The following is a 23412-nucleotide window of genomic DNA, read 5'->3' as shown; positions in this document are numbered from 1 at the left end:
CTGTCAGAATTAATCGGTCTACCAATAGATGTTGCCAAGTTTCAACTTCATGGCTTGTTAAGTAAAGGTGGCTATGAGGAAACTCATGATATATTAAAAACATTTCCAGTGAAAACCAACAAAAACGAAGATTTTCTAATGGTGAACGACATAGAAAACCAAATTATTATGTTTTCCTGTAGCAGCAATTTAGAATTTTTAGCAGATTTGGACACCATTTATTTTTGAATATTGCTTTTGAATATTGCCCCAAGGTTTTTTAAGCAAATGTTCTCCATCCATGGTCTAAAAGAAGATCATTATATACCTTTGGTTTTCTTCTTATTGCCAAATAAACAAAAATATACATATACACTGGCACTTAAATACCTAACAGAACAAGTTGAGAAATGCAATAAAAAACTCGCTTTAAGAACGGTATTTGCAGATTTTGAAGAAGCAATTCAGCAAAGTGTCACTGAAGTTTGGACTAATGTTTCATTGAAGGGCTGCCGATTCCATTTAGGACAATCCTGGTAAGTAGTCATATTTGAATCCTTTTTTGAATGATGATGATGTGTATGTGTGCTTTTTGTTTTTTGGTGTTTTTTACTGATTTCCCATATGCCACGTTGTTGTAATTTTCCTGGTCCTGATAAGTAGTCATATTTAACATACGAGTATTTGAATTGTATTTTTAATGATGATGATGTGTATATATGCTTTTTGTTTTCCGGTGTTTTTTACTTATTTTCCATATGTCACACTGTTGTAATTCTAATGATGTTATTTTCTTTTTTCAGGTGGCGCAAAATTCAGGCACTAGGTTTAACATCCTTATACAAAGACAAAGAGAGTGATGTAGGAAAATATTTAACATACTGCTTTGGAATGCCATTTCTCAACCCAGAAGATGTAGGCGATTGTTTTGTTGAAGCTTTGTCATCAATACAGCCCCAAAATCATAGAATAGTAGAATTTGCGGACTATCTGGTCGATAATTATGTCTCAGAATCGGCTAAGTTTCCGCCAGAAATATGGGCGGAGATGTCAAGCAGTTCACAACGGACAACGAACGCATGTGAGAGTTTTCATTCCAGGTTTAACTCGTCATTTTATTTTGCTCATCCTCATATTTTTCAATTTTTAACAGTTTCATTACACTTTCAAAGTGAAACGCATGTTAAAATTAGAAGTGTACAAAAAAAAGTAAAAAAAATTATTCTGCGCAAACCCTTACATCAAAAAAATTTGTAGGTGAACAAATTTTAAAATTAAATAATAGATTAATATCAAAATTTGATTACCTCAAAAGTGTAGGTGAAAAATTTAGAATAGTTAAATAAATGAATTAGCATGTAATTCTAGATTATATTGATTTTTGTAAATATTGTAGGTATACATTTTTGTAATAAAATTATATGCTCTAAAATAAATTATTGTTTTCTAATTCCTAGAAATCATTACATACACCGACTAAGCCCCAGGTAGACACGGGACTCAATTTACCCATCTTAGGGACTCAACTCGGCTATTAGAAATACGGATTATAAATTCTGGGACTCAACTAGGTTACTCCGAAATTGTGGCTCCTTTCCCAATTAGAATAGTGATTTAAAATAAATGGTATTCCGTTAAAAGGTAAAATTTTTTATTGGGGGTGTTTTCGCCGGGGCTATTTTGTCGAGGCTATTTTGTATCCGGGCTATTTTGACGGGGCTGTTTTGGCCGGGCCATTTTGAAGGGTCACGGTTATTCCTATGTATTTTGACGGGTCACGGTTATTCCTTGCTTTTCTATGTGTTTGTTTGACTATTTTGATATCTTGCCTGTAGGTATATGTGATAAGGTAAAAGTTTCTGGATTTTTACTGTGATGGTGGGAGGACTAATTTCAGGCCCTTCTTATGGAGTTTTTGGTTTAAAATTTTGTTAATTGTTTTTTCAGGTTCATTAGTTTTAATTGTTTTTTTTTTGTTAATTGTTTTTCGGGTGTTTGTGTTAAGAAATTTTTTCTTTTGGAATGTGTCTAAATTTGTATTTTGTCTTACAGTAGTGGTCACACTTAATTTAGGGATTAGTTTTTTGGAAAGAGTCCTAAACATTTCCGCCACATAAATATTGACCCTATGATCTTTAGCTATATATTCCAAGATGCTATTATTTGCGGATCAAAGCGTGGGGTGTTGGTCTTAAGTAATGCATTTTAACGAAAATGGCGCTATAAAAAAATGTAAGTAAAAATAAGAGCAATAAAATAGGAATTTAAAAGCTCAAGTTGAAAAAAAAAGAATTTATTATGACACGAAAAATGTAGAAGTTAAAATAAACGTAACATTTTTTATGCAATGAGAAGCGGCACGACGGAAAACGCTTAAGCCCCTAAGAAATTTTAAGTGGGCACTGCTGTAGCGACTGCCGTAAGCTTTTCAGCTGGCGAAATAAAGACAATTTAAAAAGAAGCTTTTACTGCATATAAAAATTTTAGAGTGGAATAAAAAAATGATAACAAACTCATTATTTAAATTGTGACGACTCGGGGATAAAAAGTTCCATAAAAAATATTTTAACAATGAGAACATGATTTTCACAACATCTAGAGCAGGAGTCGGCAACCTGCGGCCCGCGGGACGCAGGCGGCCCTTTGCAACTTTTTGCGCGGCCCGCCGAAGCACTAATGTAATTTTAGGAAAAAATAATAAAATTATGAAAAATAATAAATTAAAGACAGAAACACAACAGACGATTAAGGACAGAAGTTGCATGGACCGAATTCACTAGAATATAAGGAACTTAATAAGGCAATGAAAAAAAGAATAAAACAAGACATCAGAGACAACAATACCAAACAAATCGAGAATAGAGAAAAACAAGAGTATGGAAAGGTTAAAAACAATAAATAGTAAAGACCGACAACAAATACTTACAACAGAGGAAAGATAAAAGTGTAATCAGTATTAACGACAAAAATAAGACATAAATATTGTTGAAGATTACTATTTATAAATAATTATACTCGTCCATCGTAGCAAAAGCAGATATGGAAACCACGGTATGGAAATAATAAATGTAGGATCAAAAACACTACCTATCAAAATTACTAACCAGGAGGTTATAAATGCCTTAAAACAGATGAAAAATGAATATAGGTGTATCGAATATAGATTAGATGTCCTTCAAACGAGCTATGTTAGGAGTATCTCTGAAAAAACATAATTAAAAATAAGAACGTGTGAAGCAGGACGAAGGTGGAAGATGTAATTGGAAAAATTGCGCAAATGAAATTTGGACGCCTAGGACACGTGGCATGACAAAACAACGAAATGTGCACGAGAAACATTATGTGGTATTAAGTTGGAGACAACACGAGCACAGAGGAAAAGCAAAAACCATGGCTAGACGACATCAAAGAAAAAGTGAGGAGAAACTGGCACTAAATAGCACAAAACAGAGGGAAATGGAAAACTCATGGGGAGGCCTTTGTCCAAGAGTGGATGCAAACAGACTGAAGAAGACTATCTAAGGTACATTTGAATATACGGCCCGCATAAAAATTTCTATTTTGAACATGGCCCTCCATCCAAAAAAACTTGCCGACCCCTGATCTAGAGCTTCACGATATTCGAGAAAAATATCGATATTGTATTGATATCGTATCGAAAATTAAATACGATACCGATACAATATATACCTTAGTAACCTTAGCAATATTAATGTCGATACGATACTCATTATATGAAGTCAATACAATACTCTTGTATTGTCGATACGCTTGTCTCGATATTATTGAAAATTTCGATATCGAGAAAAAAATAAAACTCTACATTTGTTTGATTATATTTTGTGGAATAGGTATTTAGATCATAATTATTTACATAAAAGTATAAGTGATCTGCAACCCAAGCTGTTACATTTTACACTCGAGAGCCTGAAATTGAAACTCTTGAGAGTGAGTAAATAACTGTAATGATTACACTGTTTATATCATGTGTCATTTGGCATTTGTGGCAATATTATGGAAGTGAGTGATGATGACGCAAAAATAATTTTCAACAAATACTGAATTGCGATTTATTCCGAATCTCCGGGGATTTCCCTATCTTTTTAAAAGTAGTGTTTAACCTTTAAACCTTACCCCCTACCCACCCATATTTAAAATTACACTTACACTACCCTGGGGTATACTAGTACCTCATTAAAAACAACTTTTTAACACAAATAGAACTAGCAAATTTTAATAACTTTGTGAACATTATTGTTTCTCAGAACATCCTAAACAAACTTTAATTTGATGTTCTGCACAAATGAATTTTTTGCTCACATTGCAATTCGTTCAGCTCTTATGGTCTCGGGATCGCACTCACAAACTGCATCTGGCTGAATTTGCATGAGTTTCTTCTTGTATTTCATTAGGTCCACTTTCCTTCAAAATACCCTTTATACCTTCTGGAAAATAAACTATTAAAGTTGGCCAAGCCAAGTACTACACTGTACCCCAACACGTCTATGTAGCATAGCGTATCGGGAGCAACTGAACGAAACATACACTATGCCAGGGGTGGGCAAAGTGCAGCCCTCGGGCCGCATGCGGCCCTTTATACATTTTTTTGCGGCCCGCGGAAAAGAAGTGAATTATTTTCATTTAAAGATTTTTTTAATTATTGCTAATATTTATAAATAAATATAGATAATGAAGCTATTAATTAATACTTTCGCAGCGGTGATTTTTCCGCAAATTTTCAGCATAACGCGGTCAATTATTTGGGTTTCCGGCAGAGTTTTGTCGGCTTCCTGAATGAAATCCACGAAATTTCAACAAATGGAAACGACATTTTTGAAGTAGTCTGGAACTGTTTGGAAAATTTTAAATTAACGCTGTAACCACCTAGTAAGTGTAACAACTGACGGAGCACCAAATTTAAGAGGAGCAAATATTGTAATGTTGAGAAAACTTTACGTCCATGAACGTCCATGAACAATTTTCAGAACATGTTATTATTTTTCACTGCTTAATCCATGAGCAGGTATTGTGCAAAAATGTTTTGCAAGTAGTCAACGCCAACGTCATTTCAATTATAACAATATTGTTAATTATTCGTTCAATAGGATTAAATCATCGTGCATATTTTTATATTATTTAATTCTTTCAAAGAAAACAAAAACAATGAAGGGAATCTAAGATGTTTCAAATTTATAACTTTGTTTATTTTGATTTAAATGACGCGTGTTGCGTATTACGTATGATGCGTGTTTACATCTATTTAAGCACGGAATTTCCCTTCAAATATTTAAGTAACTAATAGTAATGTGAAAATAGAATTTACTATTTTATTTGGATATAAGCCACAATTTAAGTTTGAAATTAAATTTATTTTACGTTTCCATTTCCACTTCGAAAATCGTTATCAAAATACAAAACATTAAATTAAACTAATTAAGTAAATGCTTAATTTATTAATGTTTTGTATTTTGATAACGCTTTCCGAAGTGGAAATCGAAACGTCAAATAAATTTAATTTCAAACTTAAATTGTGGCTTATTCCCAAATAAAATAATAAATCGCATTAGATGCCACAAATCAGATGTTCATAGGATAAAATAAAAATAAATAAATATATAAATACACATATATTTAAGGGAAATACCATGCTTAATTAAGTGCGAATGCTGGTTAGGGGAGAGGGGTACGGTTTGAAAAATTTGAAATTTTAGATTTTTTTATTATTTTGAACGAAAGTACATACCTATATTTATTTTAAACTTTATTTTAAGTGAAAGTACATAAATAAATAAATAAATAAACTTCAAGAATACTCTCTAAAATTTTCAGCTTGACCGGAGTAAAATTACCGGAAGTAAACCATGTTTAATATCCCTACCTTCGACTCGCTTTGCAGTAGCATGAGCGTAGTGAGATACGTTCAACAGCTGCTCCCGTCTCTTTTGTAAATTACTCTGCGATTCAAAAACATATTCCGGCGTGCATTACTTTACGATTTGACAGACAAAAAATAAATTGAAATAAAAGTTGCCAAACCAAACGCGTTTTCCCAAAACTGCTTTTTTCAAAGGCGGTGGACATTGTAACTCAAAAACTATTTACTTGACAGATCCACCTGAAATTTTTCATATATTTTCTTTAGACATTTCGTGAGGTAACTCTGTCGAGATATGTTTTGGTTAACAATAATAAATATGTTGATTTTCACCCTTTTTTACAAAAAATTCGTTATTTTGACTTGTATTTTGAGTGATATCGAAAACTCAAAAATCGTTAAAACTAAAAAACTCAACAGCGTTACCTCGAGAAACTCATAAACTAATAAAATATTTTTGAATTTTATGTTTCATATGATCCATTGACGAGTTCTACTGCTAAACCCATTTTTTGGAGCTGCCTGTAAAAATTTGCCACCGTTTGCTTATTTTTCAATATTTGGTCTTGAATTTTTCAACGAAAACATTTCGTTTATAAATTCGCAAAAGTGTGTGTGTTATTGCGTTGCCGCTCCTGCAATACTCAGATCAGATTTATCGATGGATTCTTTCTTATGTAGTTTTTTCTTCTGAATCCAAATCTGAAAACGGTATTTCGATATTTCTAACCGTCTTCGAGATAATCGACCCCAAAGTTTAAAATGTGATCACAATCGTTTTATTTTCTTCCGACACACTACACATCCAGCTGAAATCGTTGCTATTAAGTAGGCTAGTTTTTTAATCTCGATTTGTTAAGCAAAGCATAGGTTATCTACATTTGAGTTTGACACTTCGTGAATGTCAAACTAAATTTTAAATTAAGTATTAATAAAACATCAATGATATTTGATAGTGAATTTAATTATTATATAAAGTAAATAAGATGTTCAAAAATACAATTTGAGTATATTTTAAAAGCAATAATTTATTAACAGCTTTAAAAAGGTTTATTCGAGTATACGGCCTCCCCTTTATGATAAATGGACTGTTCCATTTGCTATGAAATTAAAATATAGTCGGTTCGCTAAACTCGACACAACTGGCTAGTGATTTTAGTAGGTCATTTTTTTGTTTTTGCGAATTTTGCCAAAATTGACAAAATTACTAATTATTTAGTAATTATTAACTAATTAGTAATTATTTTTTTGCCAAATTGGCAAAATTATTGACTAAAATCACTAACCAGTTGTGTCTGAGTTTAGCGAACCGACAGTATAATATGAAATAATATTGTTTGGTATAAAAAAATATGGTCTGATATGTGCAATTACATACTTGTAATGGAAAAAAATATTTGAAGATTTTTCTCAAATTATGGATACCAACAACATTTTCATTTATAACTCTTTTATTTTTAATTTGACGAAGAAAAGTTATTCTTCATAAAAAGCTCTTCATGTTCTAAGATTTATGATGCAACCATCATATGTAAAATTTTATTAATTTTATACGAGGTATATAAAAAATATGAATTTCGATCAAGAGTAAACTACCTTTATAGTTCATAATATTTAAATTAGAATGATATAATTGCACATTAAAACATAATTATTAATTCTAAACTACTTTTCATAATAGTAATTTTCCATATTATGAATTAAAATACGTAAATAAACAAAGTTTTCGTTATGATATTGTTCGCATTTTCAGCTTGTTTTGAATAATCTTTGGATTGTACTGAATATGTTTATTTAATTTAAAAATAAAATAATTCTACCATAATCGCAAACAAAATTCAAGAAAAGGTGCTTGAAATGTTGATTTCAAACCATGCCCCCCCCCCCTTAATCAAAATTAGTAAAAAGTTAAAAATTCGAACATGTTAAGGTAACAAATATTGAGGCCCTTAGTAATAGACCAAACATATTTTGTGGCCCTTACTAACAGAAGTTTGCCCACCCCTGCACTATGCCGAGCCTGATAGCATTTTAGGAAGGTGGATAGAGGGTCGGCGCTGAATCTTTAAAATTCCAAGAATCGTAAAGGCGCATTTAAATCAAAGCGAACACGAACGAACGAACGAAGGAACGAATTCGTAGGTGTTCGCTTGGTCATTCGTTCGCTACAAAGTAGGGGGGCCCATTTACATTGAAGCGAACGTTCGCATTCGTTGATGATCGGGAGTGCATATTGCCCGCAGATGTATTGATGGGCCAGTCACACATTGTGTTTAAGTTTATTGTAGTGTTTCTTGTTGGGTAAATTTTAATACAATACCTATATAGCTCATAAAATACAATGAGTGTTCTGTAAGGAAAAAAATATGTCATATTCGTAAATATAAGTATAAATTTTAATACTCAATAATTTTATATTGTATTGATTATATTGATTTTAGTAATTAAAATAAAATAAAAATTATTTTCAGACTCAAAAATAGTTTATCCGCAGGTACCTATTCAATTATTTTGTTGAAAATTTTAATGATAAGTTTTATTTATTAGTATTTTATTTAAAGCTGGCATTATCAACTTTGAGATAAATAAAACGTCCAAAAATGTCTAGCAATTATAAATTCATATTTCTTCTTCTTCTTAAGATGCCGTGCATTTCTGCGTAGGCGTCCACCGTACATTGTCTTGTTTATAAAATATGACTGTTTTTAGCAGCATTGCAAAGCATTTCATAGCCGTGGATTTTTGTCTACTGGCGGGGGCGATTACGCAGCCATGACATCTTTTTCCCAGACCCCTCTTACCCTGTATCTTTTCATCGAGTATCAGTTGCTAAAGAATGTATCGTTCCCCTCGTAATAGGTGTCCCAAGTATGCAGTCTTCTTACTTTTAACATAATTAAAAGGTTCCCTATCTTGTAAACCAGCTCTTCTTTGTACTTGATCATTTCTGACTCTGTTCGTCCATGATATTTTAAGCATTCGACGGAGGCACCACATTTCAAACACTTTAAATTTGTTAATGGAACATGCTTCCATTCCGCACAAGAGCACAGGTCAAGCGTAACACATTTTAGCATATAAATTACTGACAAAATATTTGTATTCATATTTCTAATAATGACAAAAAAAAAATTATCTTGTTAAAATAATTTTGAATTCAATATATTTAGGTGGGTACCTGTTAATGTGCTTTGAACTAATGAATGCAATCTGTATCAGTAGCCACAGCCAGATAGCAGGTATCATACGCTGTTTGAGGGAGCTTAGACAACAATATATTAAAGAACCAGCTTTCTTGAAACTCTTCCTCGAAAAAGTTGCTTGTTCTTGGTATTATGACTATATTATATTCAAATAATAAATTGTAAAATTGGTGTATCAAAATAAATTTGCATTTAATTAATTTTAGCAATTAATTTGATTTGCTTACCTCATTAGTCTTTCCGGGTTGAAATTTATCCAATAAAAACATTAAGCTTTTAAAAGCAAACCACTTCGAACCCTCTTTTTGTGTTTCTCGTCTAAATGATGCCAGAAGCTAATTCATTTTTGTTAGTTCAAAGATATCACAGCACATTCCTATAGAAATGCTAAAACAAGCATCAGTTTTTCTATTTATTATTTTATATAGCTTCGATTTTGGGTTTCATAGGCATTTTTCATTTCTAGGTACTTCTAAATGAATTCGTTCGCTACCGTCTATCCACTGTCCACATTGAACAACGATTTCCTTTGATGATTCGCTAACTTACCGACATCGGTTGGAACATGTACGAAAGCGAACGAATTCGTTCGGTCGTGCTGGATTCGCTGTACAAATACAATAAAGTTAACGAACGAATTCGTTCATTCGTTCATGTTCGCTTTGATTTAAATGCGCCCTAATAAAATTAACTTTGCTTGGGATACTCCAGTACCCCGGGTAGGGTTTAAAGGTTAAACAATACAGAATTATAGTAAGTATTAGTCGATTTTGAAAGAAGCATTCAGCCATATTCAATTTTTATAAAAATCTATAAGTTATAAGAAATATTCGTAATATTTTTCGAATGTCCATTTTCCAAGTATGCAAAAGTGGGCATGCTTGGCAAAAGATTGGCAAAATATTATTATATTTAATAATTCTTTTTATGTCGATATTTTATCGAGTATTGTATCGATATCGTATCAAAATCAATATCAATACGATATTTTTATAAGAAAGTATTGCCGATATCGATACTCGATACCATACTTCATTGGCATAACCAATACAATACTCAATACTTAAAAAGTATCGATATAATATCGCAGGGGTCACCAATTGGCGGACCGCGGTCCGCATCCGGACCGTGGGCTAGTTTTGTGCGGACCGTCATTAAATTCAGAATAAAGTGTTGTTTGGCCATGAGATTGTGTACTATATTTGGCTCAACTTATGTGTGCGAAGCCGCTTTATTAAGAATGAACTTTATTATAAATACGCATTTTCGAGGCTTAACATCTCATATGTAAATTATTAGATTTCAGATGGTCAAGTACCTAAATTGAAGTTTATACATTCAATTTCAAATATTCTTATACGTAGTCGCGGTTTATTTTAATATAGTTAGTTGTTTTTTAATTGTTAATTATACGTGTTATACGTACCTAGATACTTATGCGAAATATTCCCAACAAATAGTTGACATTTATTAAAATTTTATAATTTATTATTAACATAGATTTTTTAATAATTTATTTATTTATTCAATTAATTATGGTCAATGTGCTAATTATATAAGCTAATAAAAACAAGGGTCTAAATTGAAATAATCCCCGAGTACTCATCAGAACCTTGAAATTGAATGTTTAAACTTCAATTTAGGCACTTGACAACCGCAAAAATAGCAATTTACACATTAATTTTCAAGCTTAAAAAATGCTCATTTTCGCATTTTTCAGATTTTAAATCGTTTAAAACTCGAAATTTATCAAGTTTTGAGAAAAATCTTTTTTGTTAGCATGACCCGAAAATACTAAAAACATATTTTCATGGACAAAAAAGGTGATGTTTTGAATATGTTAAAAAAATTGTTATCAATTTCTGACCACAAATTTTGCACGGTACCCTACTGATTTATTTATAGGGGATAATTTTAAACAAGTATCCGCGAAGAAACCGAATTAGATCAACCAGACACATGTAGCATTAAATCCGGACCCCGGAAGTGTCATAGGTTGTCGAAACGGACCCTCAGGGAATCTAATTAGTGACCAAGCGCGGCTCCTCCTTAGGGTCAATTGGTCAATGACCCCCCTAAAATAATCTCATAAAAATACCAATTTTATTAAAAATATCTTTTATCTAAAACTTCACTCTGAAATATAAAATTCTCTCTCAGCAGTCTGCATTGGCAAAACAAATATAATAGATATAATAACGTCGCGCCTCGCGCTATACACAAGCCCGTGGCTGGGCCGTATTTTAAATTGTCTATATACAGTTCTTATGGCTTATGGACAAATGCATGTAAAATAGAAAAGAGACGGCAGATAGCAATTTCGTGGGCGAGAGTGGGAGTGACCTTTCCGTCGTATACCTCTAGTAGAGTCGACGGCCTCACGTTTAGTTAGTTACCGTCTGCTGACCGCACTTCACGGCAGGTCTATATCGATCGCGGCGTATTTGCGTAACTACTGCAGAGGATCCAAAGCGACGAACTGCACTTGAAATTTGTGATATTATTATATCTGAAATAAATCACAGGTTTAGTTTCAATGATCATCTCATGATTTCACAGTTATTCTACATAGAGAAATTTGAAGCATACACTACCAACTTTCCGCAAAATATTTTAAAAATGGTGACGGCTAATTATCCCACAGTGAATATTTCCAAACTAAAATCGGAACTTGAAGTCTTATATTGTCGTGAGGATTTTCGCAATAGTGCTGGTGCAGTAGCCATACTTCAGCTTTTTATTAACATGAATTTGTCTGAAACATTTTCTGAAGCAGTGAAGTTATTAAATATTTTGTGCACACTCCCTATGACAACCGTGGAAAGTGAGAGATGTTTTTCTACTTTAAAAAGAGTAAAAACATTCCTGCGTAATACGATGGGACAACCTAGACTTAGTGCCTTGTCTATGCTGAGCATCGAGAAAACGCTTGTCAAGAGCATTCCAAATTTCAATGAGAAGGTCATAGACTATTTTGCAGAACTAAAGGATAGAAGAATTGACTTAAAATATAAAAATATTTAAAGTAAGTTTCGTTTTAATAAATTTACAATTTATTATACTATAAATATTCCTATCTATATATCAGTCAATAACCTGTTCATACCATTTTTCCTATATTTTTTAAAAGATTTACTCTAAAAAAAGACAAATTTAATTTTCGGAAAACTAGGGTAAATAGTATTGAGTTTTATCTAAGTCTGTATTTTTTATCTAAAATATAAATGCTAAAAGATCTTTTAAATACTTTAAAAAATCAACAGTTTGAAGTTTTCAAACCAAAATGACCCCCCTGAAGATTGACCCACGAGCCGCCGCTGTTAGTGACCCCTGTCAGGGGTCACCAATTAGCGGACCGCGGTCCGCATCCGGACTGTGAGCTACTTTTGTGCGGACCGTTATTAAATTCAGAACATAGCGTTTGGCAATTTTGAAAATGTTTGGCCATGAAATTGTATATTATGTTTGACTCAACTTATGTATGCGAAGCCGCTTTATCAAGAATGAACTTTATTAAAAATCGGTACAGATCTCAGCTAACAGTTGAATATCTCAACTCCCCAACGAGAATCAATTGCACCAAACTCACTTCAAACTTCAGACAGGTTGTACATAATAAAAATTGTCATTTTTCTCACTGATAATTTAATTTTGCAAAGAATGACAAATTTTCTGATTCGGTTTTTTTGTGGATTCCTGTTCAAAAATATCCCCTTAAACAAATCAGAAGAGGCCCGGGATGCCGGGCAAAACAATCTCTATATACAAATTCAAAATTACCTTTTAGTTTCGAAAATTGTATTTAAAAAAAGGTCTCTTGTCATTTTTTTCAAAAGTTGATGGTTTTCGAGTTATAAGCGATTTAAAATTTGAAAAATGTGAAAATACCTACGCATTTTCGAGGTTTGAAAACTCATATGTAATTTATTAGTTTTCATGTTGCCAAGTACCTAAATTGAAGTTTATAAATTCAATTTCAAGATTCTAACGAGTAATCGGGACTTACTTCAATATAGACCGTTGTTTTTTAATTGTTAATTATGCGAGTCCACTCGACTTCCAAGTCGCCGCACATAGCAATTTATGGTGCGTCTCTGTCGCACTTATTATACATATTATACGTACTTATGCAAAAAATGCCCAACAAATACTCCACAGTTATTAAAATTTTATAATTTATTTTTAACATATTGTTTTTTTAAGGATTTATTTATTTATTCAATTAATTATTGCCAATGTGCTAATTAAACACGCCAATAAAAACAAATGGTCAAAATTGAAATAACCCCCGATCAGAATCTTGAAATTTAATGTTTAAACTTCAATTTAGGCACTTAACAACCGCAAAAATAATAATGTACACATGAATTTTCAAGCTTCGAAAATGCTTATTTTCACTTAATCTATCAAGTTTTGAGAAAAATTACAGAAAATCTTTTTTGTTTAAGATGACCCAAAAATGCTAAAAACATATTTTCCGGAGCAACAATGTCCTATGGGTCCTATCCTATGTTGCTATGTTGCAGCGCGATATTTTACAGCTCAGTCTGGCTATCCACTACACTCACAGTGGGATCCATTTTTCGCGCTTCATTTTACTGCTCTTACAGTGCTGTAAATTGTGGCTTGTCTGGCGGTGGTCTTATGAGCAATATTGCAGCTCCACGTTAACGCATTTGCTTATCGCGTGAGGACCGATCTTCACGCAGTTACTGAAGTGACTCTGGTACTTTAGCACAGGGGTCACCAATTGTATTTCCTAAGGGTCCGTTTCCAAAATCTATGAAACTTCCGGGGTCCGGAATTAACACTACCTGTCTGATTGTTCCAATTCGGTAAACAAATTAGAAGGGTGCAGTGCGAAATTTTTAGGCAGAAATTGTTTTTAACGGTTTTTTAATAAATCCATAACATCACCTTTTTTGCTCCCGAAAATATGTTTTTAGCATTTTTGGGTCATCTTAAACAAAAAATCCACAAGAAAGAATTTCCTGTAGCTGGCTGTATACCATTAATTACAAGTAAAATTTAATAAAAAATTTTGGTCTTGGTAAAAGGTATATTATTTTAAAAAGCCCTATAGGGCTACAAACATCGAACAAAACGTTTTCGCTCTAAAAAGAGCGTGTTGCCTAAAATAATTATAACCATACAACCAGAGAGGTTGAAGAGGGCGAAACACATTTCTAAGAACTGGTGTTTGGATCTTTGATTCTATTCAAAAAATTTTTCCCAGCCCGAAATGGTGGATGTGTGAATTATTCGTAAGGGGATTTTTCCACATTCTCTATTTCATTTGTTTAAGTATAACCATATTAATTATCAAAATGTTAAACTTAAAATGATGACCAAGGTAGAAGCAAAGTTTGGTTATATTTACAAGAACATGGTGAGCCAACCAAAAAATACGAAGGTCAAAGCCTTTCAAAAATGGACTAAAAGTCATATCAAAATGCTAACATAGCAAATTCCAAAGGATGGAAATAATTCCTAAGGATACGGCCCTAGGATAACATATGACTCCCACACGTGGTAAGTGGGTCAAAGGTAACAAATTAGGTCATTATGTTACAAGAGGTGACAGGCAACTAAGATGTGAGATTTCAAAAACGAATCTGTCTGATGTCAAGACAACAATTGTCAATGGAACTTGAAGTATCAGGAAAAGTTGGTTACACAGCTACTAAATTTATAGTTGTTTATAGTACAAGCAATGATAACAGCTAACATCAATGTGTTGGAATTATAAAAATAAAGAGTTAGTGAGAATAGATTATCTAGATGTAAAATAGAAGGGGGAATTTGAATACCCACGATCATCAATGAAGTGTACGTAAATTGATGAAGAAAGGTAGGCAAAACAACATACAGAGAATGTAATTTATGGTTTGTGTTTTGACATTAGATAATTTATATTTGTGAACCAACACAAATGATGGCTGAGAGACTGGCTGAAAAATTAGCCAGTCTAGTTTCGCCATATTTTACGTTGGTTTACTGGGCTGTAACACATATAGGCATTTGTTACACATGTCGCATTTAGTAATTTTTTAAAGGGGCCCCATTTCCAATTCTGCGGGTGGGCCCCGACGGAGTTTGTTACGCCACTGTGTTCTACGAAATACTCCTGCCCACACTAAATATTTTTTCCATAAACAGTCGGTGGAATAATTCCTAAGACTTTTCTTCGCATCTCTTCGTAGATAACAAATGCTTATGCTGACATTTCGAGACTTGAATTTTAGATGCTTTAACTTTACCGCAATTTAATTTCTACTTCATTATGATTAGGGAAAACGGAGCCAGCTTCAGGCTTTCAAAAACAAGCAATATATCAACAAAACTTGTTTGTAAAATAAGCAGGCTTGATGAAATTTCAGACGACATTTTAATAAAAACATTTTCATTAATCTTGTAGATATGACGCAGAAATTAAAAAATGTGATTACCTAACAGTATCGTTTGTTATTATAGCAACCGCCACATTCCAGGGATAACCATAAATTTTATCGGGCTTCTGCATTAAGCTTAACGTCTTAAAACGTAAATGAAAATGTTTTACGGTCATATTCTAATTACAATTTTTTTCTTTCGGTTATGTTTTACCTGGTAAAGTAAAAATTTTGAAAACAAATCCAGTTAGGAACGTTAAAAAAATGCATACCAACGGTGACGAATTGATGAGATTGTGTCACTGGACCAATTACATCCAACAACTACTGTTTAATGATGAAAGAGGAGAACTGTCATTAGAAATCACAGAGGATACCGGACCACCAATATTAAGAGAAGAAGTCATCTATGCCATTAAAAACACAAAATAGGGTAAAGCTACTGGACCAGATGATGTGCTCATCGAATTATTAAAACTTATTGATGAAGATAGTATTGATGTAATGGTTGAACTCATTAATCTAATATATCAGACTGCCACAATCCCCAGACAATGGCTGCAATCGACCTTTGTAGCTGTAGCAATTCCCAAAAAGTCAAGTGCAACAACCTGCTCGGATCACAGAACAATATATTTAATGAGTCACACACTTAAAACATTTTTGAAAATAATACACATCAGAATTGTTAAAACTCTCGAATATGAAATCAGTGACACACAATTTGGCTTTAGAAATGGTATGAGCACATGAGATGCATTGTTCGGCTTGAATGTGCTGGCCCAGAGATGCATGTACATGAATCAGGATATGTACTTATGTCTTGTAGACTTTGAAAAGGCATTTGAGAAAGTTCAACATAAAAAGCTTGTAGATATATTAAAAAGCAAAAATATTGACAGTCGTGATATGAAAATTATATCTAATATATTATATTGGAATCAAACTGCCAAGGTAAGAGTTGACAACCAGGACACCCAAGATATCAAAATACAGAGAGGACTCCGTCGGGGGTTGCGTGCTGTCTCCACTACTTTTCACTGTCTACAGTGAAGCGGTATTTCAAGTAACGCTCTCAAATTCAATAGAAGGTATATCTATCAATGGAGAAGTTTTGAACAACTTACGTTTTGCAGACGATACAGCAATAATAACGGATAACAACAATGATTTTTACAGAACGTAATGCAACGCCTTAATGAACGCTGTCATGAGTATGGATTGAAGATGAATTTAAAGAAAACTAAATGCATGATCATGACTAAATCAACACACGCAAACATCCAATTTACTATTGAAGATACTGTAATTGAGACTGTGGATAACTACAAATACTTAGGAACATGGATAACATCAAATGTAGACCAAACCAAAGAAATTAAGACACGTATTGAAATAGCACGTGCATCATTCATTAAACTTAAAAAAGTTTCTTTGTTGTCGGGATATAAGGTTAGAACTACGCCTAAGGATGCTTCTATGTTACGTGTCCTCTACTCTTTTTTATGGCTTAGAAGCGTGAACATTAAAACAAGTACATTTGAATAAGTTTTCCGCCTTTGAATTTTAGTGTTACAGAAGAATCCTACGAATATCATGGATTCAAAGAATGTCAAAAGTGGAAGTAAATAGAAGGATAAGAAATCAATGGGAAATAATACTAACTATGAAAACATGAAAACTTAAGTACTTGGGACATGTGAGAAGAGGGCAAAAATACTCATTATTACAACTTATGCAAGGCAAAATCCGAGGAAAGCGAAATGTGGGAAGACGAAGAACATCTTGGCTTAAGAACTTACGGGAATGGTTCCAATACATTAGTGCAGAGCTATTTAGAGCGGCAGTCAACAGGGTCCGCATTGCCATGATGATTTCCAACCTTCGATAGAAGATGGAACTTAAATAAAAAGAAGGTGACGGATTAAGGCTTGTACATAATATCGTGGGCGTACTGGGAAAATCCACTAACTCACAAAAGTAAAGTTTTGAGAAAACGCATTTAAACATTATTATACCTTATGGCTTACCTCTTAAAAATCGGGTACATTGGCTGTTCTAGTTTTGATACCTGGATATGATTTTGAAGGATGTTAACCATATGTGGTGTGCACGTACATGTAGGTACATAAAAATATTTGGAAAAACATTATTTTATTCATGAAAACTGAGAAAAAGATGGAGTTAGTTGATTTTCTTTGTCAATGAATGTACCGATTTAAGCACGGTGGATGACGAATTTGAAGATATACGGTTTTTCCTGTTAACATATTGATGTTTGCGGATTTAATGGTATTAAAATATCAAAATTAAAAAAATGGAGTTAGTGGATTTTCCCAGTACGCCCACGATATATGAGAAATTAATACTTAATATAATTTCAGAGTTTGTGGACTGTATTATAGGGTAGTTCAAAGGAATTTAGAGAGGTAATTAAATTTTATTAAAGCCCCAATGGATGAAACTCAGGCATGTTTACGAATACAAAACCACCGGACAGACTTTTTCAAAATTTCGCAGGGACTGAAGCAGGGAGAGGTGCTGGCCCCAACATTGTTTGTTGGTCCCTGGCACTGGGGTATGCGGTTAGGCAAACTGGACGAGGAAACCTACTGACGTACTGACCAACCGAACGGTTCAACTGGCCGCTTATGCCAATGATATTAATATTATGAGTAGAACATCAACAGGAGCACAGGAAACATACGCAGAGTTAAAAACGCAAACAAAAAGGATAGGTCTGGAAATTAACACAGGAAAAACAAAAATATTGATACAGACGAGAAGAAATATTATGCATGAAGATGACATTGAAACGGTTGGAAAGCTTACACACCTGGGAGTAGAAATATATGCCGACGGATCCGAAGATGGAGAAATACGGAAGAGAATAATGCTGGCAAACAGAGCTTATTTTACCCTCTCCCATATATTTCGGTCTAAAAGTGTCCACCGAAATACAAAGATGAGAATCTATAAAACCTTAATTCGACCAATACCCTGCTATGGCAGCAAAGCATGGGTCCTGAAAGAAACATTCAAAAGCAAACTCGACATATTAGAAACGAAAGTACTGAGGAGAATACTAGGACCTCTGAGGGAAAGTGGAATCTTCAGAAGTCGATACAACAACGAGCTTTATCAACTTTATAAGGAAGCACCCCTGTCAGACTTCATTAGAATACAACAATTGCAATGGGCCGGACATGTGATAAGAATGGGAGAGGATAGGCTACCAAAAAGAGCACTGACCGCTAGAATGCAGGGAAAGAGACCGGTTGGAAAGCCAAGAAAGCGCTGGAAAGACGCAGTATACAGCGACGCGCATGCCCTTTTAGGAGTCCGTGTATGAAGAAGAGCAGCCACAGACAAACAAGGGAGGAGGCAAAAAATAAAGGAGACCAACGCTCAATTTGGGCTGCAGCGCCGTAGGAACGTTAGAACGTAAGAACGAAGAAGAATTAAATGTTATACAAGCAATCTCAAGTTTATAACAAAGCTTACCAATATTACTGTTTTACTCGCGCATCGGTAATCGTCATATATGCAGGTTTCACACGTTGTATTCATACGAGTTGTTTCTCGTACGAGGTATAAAATTGTCTTAAGCAGGCCAGCGGCTTTTGTCTATACTTACTTAATCCAGAACTCTTCTGCCTCTCGGTGTGAGTTCTACAACGGATTAATGCTATTTTTACCGTTACATAACAGAGCGTCTCTTTTACTCCAGAGTCGAAACTAGAAAGGTATCTTTTCGTTTTTCAGTATCTAAGAATGTCTGTACTTGGGAAAGGATAAAACTAGGTGCTAGGAATTGTTATTCAGGTTTGGATTAAGGAATAATTTTTAATATTGAAGTTGAGATTTTAGGATTTGATCTTCTTCTTCTAATTCCATGACCGTTATCGATCGTTGGATATCATGTTGTTTACCATATTCGCTACCGTCACTTTATTGACAGCAGCTCTGAATAACGATGTAGTCCATTTTCCATACCATTGCCTTAGATTTTTCAGCCATGATGTTCTTCTTTTACCAGGACCACGTTTACCTTGGATCTTTCCCTGAATGATCAGATGTAAAGGATCATATTTTTCAGGGTGTCTCATAATGTGACCAAAGTATTCCAGCTTGCGTCTCTTTGTTATGTTGACCAGTTGTGTTGTTTGGTTCAGCCGTCTAAGGCAGTAGCGTAGCGTAGTGGGGGCGGCAGGGGCGGCAAAGTTTAACAATCATTTTTTTTAATGTTTTAATTCTTTTAATCTGTCCTTAACTAAGAACAATAGGTTTATTTGACAAAAATTGAAAATTTGACCTGTAGTGGGAGATCCAGTGATCACCCTCTTTACACAATAAATTAAATTAAAATAAGTTTAGTTATCACAGATTATTCGAATCTTCTTGCTAGGTCCACTACTTTGAATCCCTTCAGGCGTCGTACATTATTGTGGTCATCAGTGAGGTTGCTGGCTAACTCGTTTGGATGAGATTCTAGTCTCTTGGAATATTTTTTGCAATGTTCTGTTATTACTGTTTTTATGGATGGCACATTGAGGTCTTGCTCTATCACATAGTTTGGCACGTACCAAGGGGCATACAGCATTGTTCTAAGGACTTTGTTCTGAAATCTCTGCAGTATTTCTAGGTTAGTTTGACTGGCTGTCCCCCAAAGTTGGATACCATAGGTCCACACTGGTTTTAATATAGTTTTATATATCAGCCGTTTGTTTTCAAGAGATAGTTGAGATTTACGACCGATCATTCAGTACATTTCTCGGAATTTTATTCCTAGTTGTTTTTTTTTTGTAAAAATGTGCTTTTGCCAAGTTAATCTTCTATCAAGATGGATTTCTAGGTATTTGACAGTATCGGTTTGTGAGAGTTGCGTTTCATTTAGTATTACAGATGGACATGTTTGTCTTTTCATGGTGAAGGTTACATGGATGGATTTACTCTCATTCGCCTTTATCTTAAATTTTTTAAGCGATCTTTGTATATTATTAAGGTCTTTTTGAAGGGTTCTGGATGATGTATTTGGATCATGGTGAGAGGCTAGTACAGCAGTGTCATGAGAAAAAGTTGCACACGTTGTTCTGTTACTTGTGGGTAGGTCAGCAGTGTAGAGCAAGTACAATATCAGTCCCAAGACACTTCCTTGTGAACAACAAAGAAGTGTCTTGGGCTCTGTCGAGGAAGTCAAGGAAGCTCTGAATAACGATGTAGTCAATTTTCCTTACCATTGTCTTAGATTTTTCAGGCATGATGTTCTTCTTCTACCAGGACCACGTTTACATTGGATCTCTCCTCGATGATCAGATGTAAAAATCATATTTTTCAGGGTGTCTCATAATGTGACCGAAGTATTCCAGCTTGCGTCTCTTTGTTATGTTGACCAGTTGTGTTGTTTGGTTCAGTCGTCTAAGGCAGTAGCGTAGCGTAGTGGGGGCGGCAGGGGCGGCAAAGTTTAACAAAAAATAATAAAAATATTTTGTAAATATTTGAACCATTTTATATTTTTATCGCAACTACAAATTCGGACCGACTGAAAGGAATTTTTCATTACTTTTGTAATTTGTAATTTGAATTATATTTTGTAGCGACTGGCAACAACGTCTATACCTACTGACTTGTGGGAAACGTCTATACGATCCTGTACTTCGTGAACATCTTGTAAGGTCTAAAATGTGTGGCAAACATATATGTTACCACAAATACAAAACGAATTTATTGCCATTTTGGAAAATAATGCTCGCCAACATATCATCGGACAAATAAAAAAGGCTAAGTATTATTCAATTATATTCGACAGCACTACAGATCTTTCTCATAAAGCTCAAACAAGTCAGGTATTAAGATACGTAGTAATTGAAAATTAGGAAGTAAAAGTAATGGAATCTTTTATAGATTTCGTTGAAACTTAAGACAAAACTTCTGAAAAAATTTCAAAGATGATTTTGGACAAGATTCAAGCCGATGGTCTAGATATAAGCAACTATAGAGGCCAAGCATATGACAATGCTGCTGTTATGGCTGGAAAGGATTCAGGAGTTCAGCAAAGAATTAAAGAAATAAACCCTAAAGCTGAATTCGTACCTTGCTCAAATCATTCGTTAAACCTAGTTTGTTTATACGCTGCCTCAGTTGAGGTGGATTCAATAACTTTTTTCGGCACTTTAGAACGTTGCTATTATTTTTTTTCCTCGACACATCGTTGGGAAGTTCTGATAGCAGCTACAAAAGGGTTCAAGACACGCGGTGGATTGCAAGAGGCGATGCCGTAAATGTGACATGGCATCATTACCAAGACATTCTCGTCACTTTGGAAAAACTGACAGGGCAGGTGAGAGCTTAAACACTAGGACAGACGCAGGTGCTTTACTAGTTTCGATGCAGTCATTTTCCTTTCTTTGTTTTTTGGGCCTGTGGCAACCAATAGGCTACATGAATTGAATGATGCCCAAAAATATTTACAAACAAGAGGACTTGACATAAGATTGTGCGCTCAGAAAATAAATGCTGTGCAGATGATATTGACAGAGAAAAGAGAGGAATGGGCAAATGGCGCTGTAGGTTATGCAAAAAATATGTGTGAAGAACTTGAAATTTCCATAAAACCTCGGAGGCGCATTACAAGAAAACATATTTTTGATGACAGAACTAGAGATTATAACTTGTCTTGTGAAAATGAGTTGAGATGAAAGCTGTTTTCTTCATTAAATAGAGTTATTGTAGAAATTCGTCAGCGTTTTCAACAACTACAGTATTTAACGGATAAGTTTGCTTATCTAACGCCGGCTATATTATTAGATCCAGACAACACTGAATGTAATCTAGACTACGCATCTGACGAAATTGACGAGCCGGATTTCAAGCTGAAAAATAAATTGATTAATGCAGACTCACTTGAATTACTTAAATTTATTGTTAACCAAGCTGGAAGATACTCTGCCCAATATTTTAATAATGTTCCTAATATTTTTCACAGTTAGCCGTGAGAGAAGTTTTTCAAAATTGAAATTGATTAAACATTATTTAATCTAACTAATTTGGCTATTTTGTCTATTGAGCAAGAGGTGTGTTATGCGATAGACATTGACGGTGCAATAAAAGACTTTGCTCTTAAAAAGATAGACGTATAAAATTTTTAACTAAAGACGGAAGTTTTGTTTTTAATTCTAAAAAATAATCATATTACTTTTCAATAAAAATAGAAATATAACATTACAGTATCGTTCTAGTTCTAATTAAAAATTGATTTTATTTAATCTTGTCGATCGTCAAGGTGTACCTAATCTTAAGTGATAGGTATTTAAGTTACATCAATGTATCTAATTGGTTAAAATAAAAGAATTTTTGTATTAATAAACGTGATTGTAAAACTTAGATAAACTTTTTTATTTAAAATCTCACCTGTATAATGCAAAAAATAATGATGACTCTTTTCGCCAAAAAGTTCTCTATAATTAATGTATGTAATGTATAGTATACATTAAATTAAAATACCTAAATAAGAAGGCGGCAAAATTGTCTTCCGCCCCGGGCAGCCGACACTCACGCTACGCCACTGGCCTAAGGACCTCCTCATTTCTAACTCTGTCGACCCAACTTATTTCTAGTAGTCGTCTTTATACATACATCTCAAAGGCTGTCAAGCGTTTAAGTATAGCCTCGCTTAGAGTCCACGCTTCTACTCCATACAGTAGGACGGGAAATATATAGTAGTATGTCATTCGAACGCAAAGGTCAGTACTAAGATCGTGACTGCAAAGTACGTTTCTCATGTTTACAAAGGTAGCTCGGGCTTGTTCACAGGTCTGTGTTCTTTTTTTCATTAGGTGTTGAAGGTCTTCTCCGCAATTAGCAAGCACTAAAGTATCTTCCAGATAACAGATCTAAAAAACTACCGTCCTATCAGTTTGCTATCACACATATATAAACTTTTCACAAAAATTATCAAAAAAAG

General features: G+C 33.9%; 1 protein-coding gene across 1 annotated transcript in view; it reads left to right on the top strand.

Annotated features, from left to right (window-relative positions):
• Window positions 1-267: 267 nt before the first annotated feature.
• LOC126893144 (uncharacterized) overlaps window positions 268-23412 on the top strand; it is a 44243-nt gene continuing 21098 nt past the window's right edge. The window contains exons 1-2 of the mRNA XM_050663096.1: window positions 268-515; window positions 783-1060. Of these exons, the coding sequence (XP_050519053.1) occupies window positions 268-515; window positions 783-1060 (526 nt within the window). The remainder of the gene's footprint in view (window positions 516-782; window positions 1061-23412) is intronic.

The sequence above is a fragment of the Diabrotica virgifera genome, chromosome 10, assembly GCF_917563875.1.
Source record: "Diabrotica virgifera virgifera chromosome 10, PGI_DIABVI_V3a".
In the NCBI taxonomy this organism is placed as follows: domain Eukaryota; kingdom Metazoa; phylum Arthropoda; class Insecta; order Coleoptera; family Chrysomelidae; genus Diabrotica; species Diabrotica virgifera.
Note: the sequence above shows the minus strand (reverse complement) of the source record. Positions and strands in the feature narration are given on the sequence as shown.